Source organism: Patagioenas fasciata, chromosome 19 (assembly GCF_037038585.1).
Source record: "Patagioenas fasciata isolate bPatFas1 chromosome 19, bPatFas1.hap1, whole genome shotgun sequence".
Classification (NCBI taxonomy): Eukaryota; Metazoa; Chordata; class Aves; order Columbiformes; family Columbidae; genus Patagioenas; species Patagioenas fasciata.
In genome coordinates, this window is record NC_092538.1 from 11373048 (window position 1) to 11385729 (window position 12682).

The window sequence follows — 12682 nt, forward strand, 5'->3', positions numbered from 1 at the left end:
TTATTTAAAGGCAGTTGCAAAGATCTGTCTTCAAAACCTCCTATTGGAGGTTTAATAGCAAAGAGGTGCAAGTACACTTACCAGCAACACTACAGTAAAGTAGAGACTTTTGTTTTAACAAAATCTATATTTATACGATTACATTTCCTACGGTTGAGGGCAGCTGTAATTAATGGATTTCCCTCCTTCCCCTAATGCAGTCATTCGTCAATTTAAACATGGAATGTCCAATCAATTTTGATGTATTTAGTAAGCAATTTGTCAAAGAGTACTGCATACCAGTTAATATATTAATTCTTGTCCCTGGCCCACTTCTGACAACTGCAGGTCCTCTCCATAAAATTGGTCCTGATGAGCCAAAACTCTTGCCCGGAACGTGAAGGTGCCCTTTGCAGAGACAGAGGAGAGGAATCACCTCTCATTTATTCATTACCTTTTTTTTGGGCAGCTTTTGGTCCAATTTCAAGTGCCCCGCTCAGCTTTGCTCCACCAGCAGCTGAGCTACACCAGGGGATGGTATTTACCTTATGGGACACACAGATAGGAAGAACAACGTGCATCTTGCATTTCCCTCCTCTGTTGTGATTAGATTTAGGAGCTGCTCAGAACACAAGCAAATAAAGAGGGGATACTAGAGACACAAATAAGGTAAAAGGTTATTATAAAATCTGAGGAGGGTAGGAGAGAAACATCCAGCACCTCACACCCACTAGAAGACCTGAGGACTGTAATATATCCAGGCTTTAAAAAATAATAAATGAATAAACCAAAAGCAGGTGTGAAATCTGCTCTGTCAGAAGTTGAGGAGATTTTCAGGACTGGTTATTTTCACTCTGACCAACTGCAAAAGGCCTCTAAGAGCCGTGAGGAGGACGGCGAGGTCAGCAGGTTGAGGAATTTAACACAGAAGTTCAATTGCAAGCCCTGAATTTCCAGTAAGGTCCAAATCTCTCGCTGCCCAGTCCCTCCGTTCTCCGCCCCGGCCGCAATGCAGCGCTCAGGTGGGCCCGGGCGCATCCTGGGATGCAGGTTTGGGCAGCAGATGTCCCGGCTGACCCCGCAGCAAGGAAACAGCTGTGCTAATCCACTCATAAACGCCCTTGGGATAAAGGTCGTGGCCACTTGTTGTACAAAATATTCCTTGGAACAATGGTTCCTTGTTACTTCCTTATTAGCTGTGAACATAACTTTAAGATTCCTTAAAAAAATCTTAAGAGCTGAACTGCATGTAAATAACTAAGTGCAGTGTTTTGTGAATATTCTCTTTTCGTCACAGGACTCACTGGGTCTACTTTACACTTTTCAGAGACTAAGGAAGATTTTGGTCCTGGGTTTTGGCATCAAAGCGCGGATTTATGAAAACCTGCCCATCCAGCCCTTCGAGCGGAGCGCCAGACGTTTCATTGTTCTGCCCGTCTGCTGACAGAGGTACTCTGTGCTAAAAAGCACACTGAGGATTTTTCAATGACCCGGGGGGCAAAGGTCGCTTATTATAAATGGATAATGAGACCTAATGCAATGTTCTGAGTGTGGACAAAGAAAGGGTCTATCCATAGCCCCTTGTGACTTGGTCATTCAGGCTTTTATTTCCCCTGCACACTTAATGGAGCCAAACAATCGGCAGAAATGCTATACAGGAGCGGAGAGGAACTGCTGCATTCTACCTCTGATAGACAGATACAAATAGTGACCCTGAACCGGCGCCAGAGCTCCTCTCACCACTGACGTGGCAGACAGATGTAACATTCACCCTCACCCCCTATTTAGCCATTTGCTGGCAATTAAAGTCCCTGACGGCCGCGAGGGCACATCAAACCGCGGGCTGCGCGTCGGGCCAGCCCGTCGCGGCGCTGCAGGTAAGTGCAGGCGGAGAATGCCCTTTCAGCCTGGTTTTAACAGGGGGAAGCCAACAGGTGTCTCGGGCTCTTTTGTGCGAATCCCAGGTTGACTCCATTTTTTCAGAAGCTTCATTGAGTAGCTTCAGGTGGAATAAATCCAGAAGGCAAATAAAACTTCAAAGAAGATCAGACAGACACAGATTTCTCTGTTAATGACATTTTTACTATGTTCTCTAGATTATTTTTTGTCTTTAGCGTTTATTATTCTCCTTTTATGTGCATTCCGCACCCATCTTAAAGATTCCTATTATGTGAATTAAAACCTGAATTAAAAGTCTCCACTGTCATTCAAATAATACAAACTCATTATTTTCTTGGAATTTAGTCACCACTCATTCTTCTTCCTTTAAAAAGTTTTCAGCACAAAACCATTTGGAACGTGCAGTGTTTGAGCTGGGTGACCCACTCCCACACCTGACTACAGCACGTGGGATCAATGTGATCTGTGTATATAAGCACTGGTACCCACAGAAAGGCTTTTGCTCAGCCTCTCTTTGCAATACATTGCTTAAGGGCATCTCGGGGGTCACTTGCAAGGCCACCAAGCGCTCACGTTTTGGCTATACAGCCGCCTCACAACTTCGATGTGTATCAGAAACGATATTTGCTACTCTACCATTACTACTACGGGGTGTATCAAAGAGCTGGATGCAATTCCAAAGCAGTATATTGGGTAAACAGGGTCCATCTTTTTGAAACACCCCATCTAACAGGTTACATGAAGCCCGGTTCTGGGGTAGAACGTGTACTGAAATAAATGCAGAAAGTCATACTTGGCTTAAAACGTGCATGTAAGACAAGACAAAAAGCTGTCAGCTACTTACAGCCCGCCAGCAGATACTGGTAGTACTGCACGGCATCCGCGGCCAGGAGCAGGGGATGGTTCGCATTAAATGGTGGTTGCAGTTCATTCCACTGAGGAGTTCTGAGGTAAAACACAAGACTATTAATATTTAAGCTAATACAGAGAATGTAAATCAGTGTTTCTGTCATCACATGTAATTATCTATACAAGCTCCCAAAATGTCTGTAATTATTTAAATTAGCTTGTTCGAACACTGCCATACACCACAGGCACTTGAGCAGCACGACCGAACCACGCAGATTGTGAGGAAAAGACAATGCTTGTTTGTTGAGTGCAAAAAAAATGACGAGGGTGGTTGTAGCTTCGGTCGGCAAATGCGTTTAGGAGCACTGTGTGTCGTGCTGACGTTACACAAACACACCACAGAATCGGGGAGCTTCGCTGTTCTGTTAACTGGCATTGCTTCCACACTGTGAAGTCACGGGGCATTTACAAACTGTGAAAATAAAGCTGTGTAAAGTCATGGGCTCTTGATCCAATTAGAATTTTCAATTCCATTACAAGCTACTCATTTCAACAATAATGGTCTAGAAGTCTGCGCTGTAATTTTAATTAGGGTGGGCCATTCCTAAATAGCTTGGTAAATCAAGTATTGATCAATCCAGTCCCGCCATAAGCAGCACTAAGGACTATAGGAGCCAAGAAAAATCGATAGAAAAATATTTTCAAACGTCAAAAGCACTGACAACACTTTCTCATCAATTTTTGTTCACTTTCTTCCACATGTCAGGAATAATTTCTTCAGCTGTCTTAAGAAATACTCCAACCTTCAGCTACTCCCAGGATAACTTGCCTCATTCTTCACAATCCTTCATCGTGGCAACCTCACTCATGTCTCACAGCAGAATTCTGTACTTAAACACTATTGAAGGAATTGTTTCTAGTCCTTATATAGAGAGCTAAATTACAATCTGATCATTTAAAATCACCGATTGGTAAGGATCTCTGCTGATCCATAAACATGTCCACGTAGCTCCATGTCTACGGAAGCATTTAAATGGTTGCGTCCCAATCAGGCACGTAAGCGCTGACGGAATTCTACAAAAGCTTGCTGTAATAATAACGCTAATAATACAAAGTACAAGGAAGGTGGTACCTGACCAGCGTCCAGCTGGCTCTGGGGCACGTCATCATCTCCAGAGGGGTGTCGTCGCTGATCTTGGGAGCGGTGCTGAGCGGCCGCGGCTCCAACACGTGCTCCACCAGGCTGCCGTAACAGCTGATGATGTACAGCGACTCCACGACAAACTGCTTTGATTGATCTGTTGGCAAGCACAAAGGAAATCCTATTGCAGAAACAGCAAAGATGTCTTGTCTTTAGGTGAGTGCAGTCAAGAAACGTGAGGCAAAAGAACCAAAAGGGCTGGAGAGACAGAGAAAATTGCGCAAAGAACAAAATTTGCCCCTTGTTTCAAGGAAGCTCTGAATAGCTCCTGTAAGAACAGATGGAACAGAGCTGCTCACCAAGGTGTGTTCACATTGCCACACGTATGTCTGCACAGTTGCTTTGGTGAGCGTCTCACCTTTACCTTACAGCTTTTTCAGTGAAACTTCAAGCAGTATCTTTGGATTGAGCTAACAACGTTTGGTTTCTGTCATATATCATAATAAAAGATCAATGATTTATCTCACTAATTAAAATTGTCCTCTTTACTCCCACTACACTCCCAAAAATCACCATCATCACTGAGTTTCAGGAACAAAAATCTACAGTTAAACATCGTCGGCTCAGAAGTTCCGGCAAAATGAGCAAATAGAGAATTTAACTGTAAATGCGCCTCCTGTTTGTGTTATATACCAACCTTTTTCTCTTTTCAGACCAAGATTGTTTGCAAACCAGGACCTGGATGATCCGAAGACGGCGGCGACACAGAATTCTCCTCCCACAGACTTGCTGGGTGAGATCTGGGGAGGTGGTTTGGATTTGCTTAAGGAAAGAACAAAATTGTGAAAGTTAATTCTCAGATATTAAGATGTGCCTTGCTTAGTAGTCATTCTAAGACATTCATTCAGAAGTGGTGAATATCTGCAGTTCCCATAGGATTTAGCATTTACAGATGCTTTTGTGTTTCTTGATAACAGGTCCCAAATTCCCCTTGATTACTGAACTCATTAATTGAACAACAGCACTGGCTCATAATGGAGAATTGGTTGGACTGTTTAAGAGGCCCGATATTGAATATTTGCATTCAATAGAAACAACTTCTGAAGTGAATACAGACACTGAGAATTTTAAGTCCTTTGGGAATGAAAATACAGATTCTGGGTCAGTCATTCTACGTGGTTGATATTTTCTGGCATTTTCCAAGGAATCCTCCAGCCGAGGGTGACGCTGATCAGCCAGCACCCAGCACAGCCCGGGTGCCATCGGAACCTCGGGGACACGCGTGACACGGGCAGGAGGGACACAGGGAACAACATGCAAGGAAAGGGAAACAATGCACACGCTCACGAGCCACGGGTTAAAACAAAGCAGGAATGCTATCATGTAAAAAGATATTCAGATCCATCCTCCTCTGAAACACCACAAAGCGTGTGGAGCACAAATAGCAGTTTATGTTTCATTTAAACACCATTTAGTGCTTGTCCTTACAGAACCTGATATGGAACAGGATGGTTTGTATCCACTCCAACCTGTTTCCAGAGCGTTGCCTGCATCCTCAGTTACCTGCCAACCCTTCCCTATGACAAAAGCTGCTGAGAAGCTCACACAGGATTCCTCCTTCTCCACATCCCCTCTTTTTCCCAGCCTTTTTAATTGGATTAATATGTATTTCTCTCTCTACATTGTTTCACTGCTCCCTTCTCTTGCTACCTCTCCTTCCTTTCCTTTTTTCTTGTATTAATTCTTTGTTCCACATTATATCAGTGATTACACCATCACATTAACTTGGTCCTTTTTACGTAATGATCTTCAATTCTAAGAGTATGAGTGCATATATGTATGTGCTAACCAATTATTGCACGTATCATGATGGAATTAAGCAGCAGAAAAGTATTTTTAAAGAGCAGAAAGCAATTTGAACAGTATGTATAGTCATAATGGCACTTAACTCATATTACCCTTTTTTTGTTAATGAGAAATTATTTGTATACAGGTGAAGTGGTTCAACAGAATGAACCAATAGGGATATTCAAGCAAGAACAGATCATGGACCAACATAATGTAAAAATAACATAAGAAAAGCAAGTTAAAGAGAATTATTCTAGAAGCTGGGCTGCTCTACAACTTCTGCACCTCCAAACCCCGTGGTTTGGTCCCTTACAGCTCAGTCCTGATCTCACTGGAATAAACAGCACAACTCGCTCTGATCTCAAACACCTCAGTTCCTTCCACAACTGGACACTACGGGACACGTGGAAAATACAACGTGTGGTTACAAACGTAGTCTCCATCATTACTGCCATGCAACCTCATTTTAAACGGCCTTCCACCTGAGCTCACCTAACGCAGCAATTACTGAGTATCACCGGAAATGAGCTCATTTGTGGAAATGGGAGAAAACCTTACAGTTTTCAGCCATTTCTGGAGGGGATGTACAGAAAGTGTAACCGAGCTGCCCAACACCTTGTGCTGCGGTTCGCTGCCAGTTCTCTGCTGGAGTCGCTGGAGCACAGCGGGCTCAGCCAAAAATCACACCCACACCAAACCCCGGTCACACCTTCCGTTTGGAAGGAAAAACCCCCCAAAACCCCCAAAATCTTTCAAAAGAAACTCCATCCCACTGCTCAGAGTCAATGGAAAGACTCAGACAAACTTCCATGGACTCAGACCGGTCCTGACGCTCTTGGACACGCGGGAGAAGCTGGAACGTCCCAAAAGAGCAACTGCAATTTATAGTCAGTAACTCTGATATTGAACCACCACAAAGCACTTAATATCCAACTGTTTAAACTCCAGCTCCAGATTACCGGGTCAGAAATCCACATTCCAAAAAGTTCCCAGCTATAAATATATTACCTTGCTTGCAGTGGTACTTCACGAGCTATGTTAGAATATATTATATATTTAAATTGATATTAATACATGGAAGTATTTACTAGCTGCTCAGAAAAATTCAGAATGGTTTTATTTCACTTTGAAACAGCCAACTGTCACACAAACAGTATTTTTAACCAGTTCTGTAATAAATTGTGCTCCACTCCCTTCTGCATCTTTGTTGCCCTGCGCTGGACTCTCTCCAGCAGTTCCCTGTCCTTCTGGAGCTGAGGGGCCACAACTGGACACAACATTCCAGGTGTGGTCTCCCCAGGGCAGAGCAGAGGGGCAGGAGAACCTCTCTGACCTACTGACCACCCCCTTCTAACCCACCCCAGGTACCATTGGCTTCCTGGCCACAAGGGCCCAGTGCTCGCTCATGGTCACCCCCACGTCCCTTTCCCCTACGCTACTCTCTAATAGGTCATTCCCCAACTTATACCGGAACCTGGGGTTGTTTCTACCCAAATTCAAGACTCTGCACTTGCCCTTGTTCTATTTCATTACATTTCTCCCCGCCCAACTCTCCAGCCTGTCCAGGTCTCTGATGGCAGCACAGCTTCCAGTGTCAGCCACTCCTCCCAGCTTGGTGTCACCAGTAAACTTGCTGACAATCACTCTATTTCCTCGTCCAAATCATTGATGAATATATTGAATAATCCCGGCCCCAGTACTGACCCCTGAGGCACTGCACTGGATCCAGGCCTCAACTGGACTCTGCCCCATTGACCACGACTCTCTGGCTTCTTCCCTTCAGCCAGTTCCCAGTCCACCTCACTGCCCGCTCATCCAGACCGCACTCCCTCAGTTCAGCTGTGGGGATGCTGTGGGAGACTGTGTCAAATGCCTCACTCAAGTCAAGGTAGATCTGTCATTCCTTCAACCATTAAGCACGACAGAATCTAGAACCACAACAGCACATTTCTGTGGGGTTCCCGACACTCTTAGTCCTAAGACGTACACTCAACCCAATACAATTCTAAACAACCTTCAAGGAAAAGGTCCAAGTTACGCTGTATTCACACCATGTCTTTAAGGTGTACATCTTGCACGGATGCATTGGAGTGTCGGTTTCAGTGCCAAAACATTTGCCCTTGAGGAATGATGTTTCGTAGCCTGCAAGAGCAGACCTTGGGAAACAAGATTACTCATGTGGTTGAACTTAATAAAGACAAATTAAAAATATAAAAGACTAGCACATCATATTGGTTTAGACATAGTTCTGTAAAAACTGCTGAGATGTCAACAAGTCTATTCTGACAACTATTGTACCTCAGGAATCTTTCATTTTACCACCATTTTACTCCAGCCCTGAGTTTTCATCAATACATTCCAACTCAACTTTGTTTCTTTCAGGAAACCTCCAAAGCCCACTTATTTTCAGTAACAGTAATGCCATTAAGAAAATATATTCTCATGCCATTGTGATATTTTAACAACGTGCAAACTATAAATCCTCATTATTCTGTAGATGCAAACACCCTCTCAGCTTTATAAATGATAACAAAACAATAATGTTGAAGGCAGGTGCTGAATGACTTGTTTCTGCTACGAACTCCTGCTCTTTACTTGCTCTTAGCCTGTCAGCACTTCATAAATTATTCCAAGAACTGAAATTAAGGCGCATTTGGCCTCACTTTTAAAAACGTTTAATTTGAAAGAATCTTCACAACACGCTAACTTTCCAGATTGTCGCATATTTTCACTGGAAGGGGTTGCGATACAGGAAGAAGTGCAGGGCTTTGGGAATCAACACTGAAACCAAGCAAGTGATGCTGATGGAACCAGAACACCCACCCTTAGGATTTCTGTCCCCCATGAGAAACAACAGCTCTGGATTTGAGAGCCAAGTGGGACAATGAGCCGCGTTCTCCTTCCTGGCTGGGTCTCCCAACTGTGTAACTACACCAACAACTCCAGGACACCGGGCTGTGTTTTCATCCCAATTGTATCTGTATCTACAGGACTACAGTAGTAATTAAAACCCCTTTTAATGACATAGTTCTTGTTCTGCACCTCAACCGAAGCCAATATTTGTGTCATTTGTTACCAACTGTTGACATTCACCTTCCCCAGCTGAAGGGAATGACAATGTCACCTGCTAAAGCCAAGTTAAACCCAAATACCACTATACTTGGGGAAATGTGTGGTGTTGATATGAATTAACTATTCTACCAGAATTTTGGAGGGTTATTTCCATTCTAAATGGAGGAGCACTGCGATGCAGATATATACAGACATAAACATTTTCCACTGAAATGGCACAAAAAAGTGGTGGGAGCAAAAGAAAGAAGAAAATGCAGTCGGCAAAGACTGAGAATCACACGGTGATTTTATATTCCCAACAAAGAGGCTTCAAATCCAGCAGATTCACAAAGCCTAAAGCCCTTGTCCACAACTCCACAGCTAAACCCACCAAAATGGAAACATAGATGACTGCTGAAGGTAAAAGTTTCATCAAGACTATATAAGCAGCAGCAAGGGAAAAATACCGCATGGAATTTGCAATTACACAGGCAATTACTGAAAAAGTATATCTGCCTCAAAATCCATACATTTCAATCAATTTATCACCGTGCCTTAAACAAGGAAACAAAGGCATGTTTCCAGTCGCCAAATGATGAAAACAGCAAGACAAGGCAGGAGAGGCAATGGTAGGCGCCTTCATTCACCAGGCAGCAACTGTCAAATCTCCATCCATTTTGTTTACACAATCTTAGGTCTCACTAAGACCTTTAATGGAAACAACATGATTTCTTCCCCCACCCAAAGCGTGTTTTTTATCTGCATTTCTCTGCAGGCCGGCAAAGCCCATATTTCTGAGCTAGCGCTGGCACTAAACAAACCACAAAAGAGTCTTGTGAAAGACAGGCAACAATTTTTGAGTCTATTTCGTATATTCTCCTCTTTAATCTAGGCCTTTTAATCTTGTCTCAATCGAAAACCATTTCTGGTTGACAAGCGTCTCCGCCGCTCCGTGCAGAGACCGACACGTCCATTTCTAAGACAAAACCCATTTGCAAAACTCTCCTTCCAGGGCCCTTGTTGTTCTTAGATCACGAAATACCCAAGTGCAGTGTAAAATACATCTAGAAATGTTCTGAGAACTACTGCAGTGAACAGGTATTTTCTAGGAATAAGGCAATGTCACCTTCTTTTCTTTAGGGTTATATTTAGTGCCTTTGCTTTCCCAGCTTTGGTTTAGCTCTTGCTTAACCTCATGTCCTAACGGAGCTCCCAGGACGTTCCTTCTGCTGCAGAGACACAGGGGGTGATACAGGGGGAACAAACTGCGAGTGGTAGGAACAAGAGCCACACACAAATATTCTAACAGATATGGACAGATATAGCTAACAAGTGTCTTAGCTAGACTTAAAATCAAAAACAAACAAAAAAATACCCCAACAAAACAACACAGAAACCACATACAACCCCCCAACAACAACAACTAATGAAAAACTCTTATCTATATCTCCTAGCTGAAAGTTTCTACATTTTCCAAGTTGCAAGATGTCCAAACTTCTTCCATTCTTGCTGCCCGACCCCCATTGGTAGCACTATGTGCATCCTGAACCAAGCTCCAACACACCAGAACTTGTTACATCTCTTTTCTTCTGTCTCTATTTTTGTAACATGCTGCAAGTTTACATATTAATACCAAAATCCCTTTGTATTTCTGTCTCAAATATCCTGATTTTAACAGAACTGTGGTTTATTTTTTCCCCCAGTGTGATAAGCTTGTTCTATTATGATTTTGCAGTGCCCGTTTTACTTGCTTCATCTTTCTTCCTGCAGCACTTTGCTCACTGCTGGTCTGGCTCCTTTTTGAGAGGCCATCACCAATGGTTTCTGTCTGTAAGCAACTCAGCGCTATGGTAATAAAGGAAGCTAGAGAGAAAAAATAGAGCATTGCTTTGGACTGGAAAATAATCTATTTTCTCAACTTCTCTGCTACTTAAAAATTAAATATCCTCTCAAAATTAAAAGAGAAAAAACCAAAAGCGAATGCGTTTCTTTGACAATGCTTGATGGTGAACACACATCCATAGTTGAAAAGTGAAGTTATGCAGTGCTTCCACCTATGGATCAGCCATGCAAGCAAACGAATGAAAAAAAGAGAAATCCCAAATTAAAAAGTCTAAGCACAGAGTTATTTTGAGTGAGGACAGCAAATGAATTATAGGCATGCTGGGTTCGAACCGGGAACTCACCATGGAGCTTTTATGGAAAAACATCCTGCTCCAAACAGGTAAGGTCTTCACGTAAAGGGGAAAAATGCACAGAAATTAGATGAGAACTCAATTACCATCAAGTACACTGTATATCATGCTATTCAGATTTATGCAGAAGGTAAACAAAAGAATTCTTTATCACCATTCATGATGCCCTGAAAGAAACGAGACCTTGAATTAACCAACATGCTGATGCTCACGGAACGGCCCCCGGCCAACGCAAACCCACGGGAGGGACTCAAACCCCGGGACTGAGGTTGGGCCCAGCTCAGGTCTCCTGAAACCTGCCCACAGCCTTCAATGGACAACACAGGCAGAACTCAGAGAGAAAGGCAATTAGCATCAAAAGCAAGAAATAGGTGGGTGTCTGCTGTGAAACACTGAAGGTCTGAGTGGGACAGTTCTAGAAACGGACTGAAAAGAAGCAAGTCCTACGTAAAAACAAGCACAGGTACAAGCACAAGCTTTTCCAGGAACTGACTCAGCCCTTTTCCTGGGGCAGAAACACACTGTTTAATTAAAAATCTTTATGACACAGCGATCGTATTCCCCCACCCGCAAGCCTGCATTGAATGCGGGAAAGAGAACCCTCGGCTATTGCAAATCTATTTGATGTCATTAATATGATCCACAGAGCCACCACACTTCGTCCCTGAGCTGAACACCATTCTAATGGCTCCAGAGAGGATCAGCCTGTTGCACCGTCGAGATATTCCATGGAAACGTGAGTCTTCTACATAATCCACAGCCAATATCTCTTAAAACCTAGAAGCTGTCTAGTGTCAGTGTGGAGAGCCATGGGCGAGCGGTCGAATCTGACTGGGAGCTTAGAATTTCCCACTTATGATCCTGGACGTTTGGGCAAATCCCTTTTCCCCTCTCTGCCTCAGTTTCTCTGTCGGCAAGAAGGAGGTAAATGACATTTAGCTGAGCTCATCAGAACATTGCAGAAGATAACAAAGGCCTTGTTTTAAATCTTTTTGCACAACATACTATGTTGACCTGATTACATGCTATGTTGACCTGATACTATGCTGACCCGATAACAAATTATCTCTGTTTTAATTACAAATTGACCCAGGTGGATATGTGCTTCAACGGAAGGCTTTGTTTGTTTTTAATGTATGATGAAGTAAATGTAACTGGACGTCACAAGACTATACTGGAGTCTTAAAAGGCGTGCGAGACAAATCGCCACTCCCTCTATCCTCATGAGACCTCGTTTCTTTTCAGATGACCGTTTTTTCTCCCTATGATATTTATATAAGCAATAGTTTTTGGCTATTCCCTTCGCACAGTGCGGACGGTTCGCTAACTGAGAGAGAGGGGGATGTAGGAATGAGAACCCAGCCCTGAAGAGACAGCAGCAGATGGGCCGCACTGGGCGACAGCATCAGAGCGACGCCGCGAAAACGCACGGCAAGGGACACGTTCCCAAGGAGAACCACGGAATGAGGCTGATTTACCACTCCAAACTCCAACAGAAATCTCTTGGCTGATTCTGAGCTTCGGCAAAAAATTGAAACATCCTTGGATTTTGTGTTATCGTGTTTAGTAAAAACTACTTAAGGTTTCAAAAAGCTGCGCCATACCCACCGAATCGAACCCTCACCACTATGTGCTGCCTTAGGGAGAATCCTTTCATATCTAGTGACATCTGAACAAGGTTTAGTGCAGATTAATGTATTTTGCATCAATGACAAATCAT

The 12682-nt window shown here is 43.3% G+C and overlaps 1 protein-coding gene across 18 annotated transcripts in view; it reads right to left on the bottom strand.

Annotated features, from left to right (window-relative positions):
* BCAS3 (BCAS3 microtubule associated cell migration factor) overlaps nucleotides 1–12682 on the bottom strand; it is a 285403-nt gene that overhangs the window by 182382 nt on the left and 90339 nt on the right. For 15 of the 18 annotated variants that reach the window (XR_011741909.1, XM_065852781.2, XM_065852776.2 and 12 more), the window contains exons 17-20: nucleotides 10954–10998; nucleotides 4566–4690; nucleotides 3860–4025; nucleotides 2723–2823 (exon numbers count right to left, since the gene is read on the bottom strand). Coding sequence is in view for 17 of the 18 variants with exons in the window: in XM_065852781.2 (XP_065708853.1) it covers nucleotides 2723–2823; nucleotides 3860–4025; nucleotides 4566–4690; nucleotides 10954–10998 (437 nt within the window). In the remaining variant the exon portion in view is untranslated. The remainder of the gene's footprint in view (nucleotides 1–2722; nucleotides 2824–3859; nucleotides 4026–4565; nucleotides 4691–10953; nucleotides 10999–12682) is intronic. The other 3 variants (XM_065852777.2, XM_065852775.2, XM_071816953.1) reach the window with 1 other exon arrangement.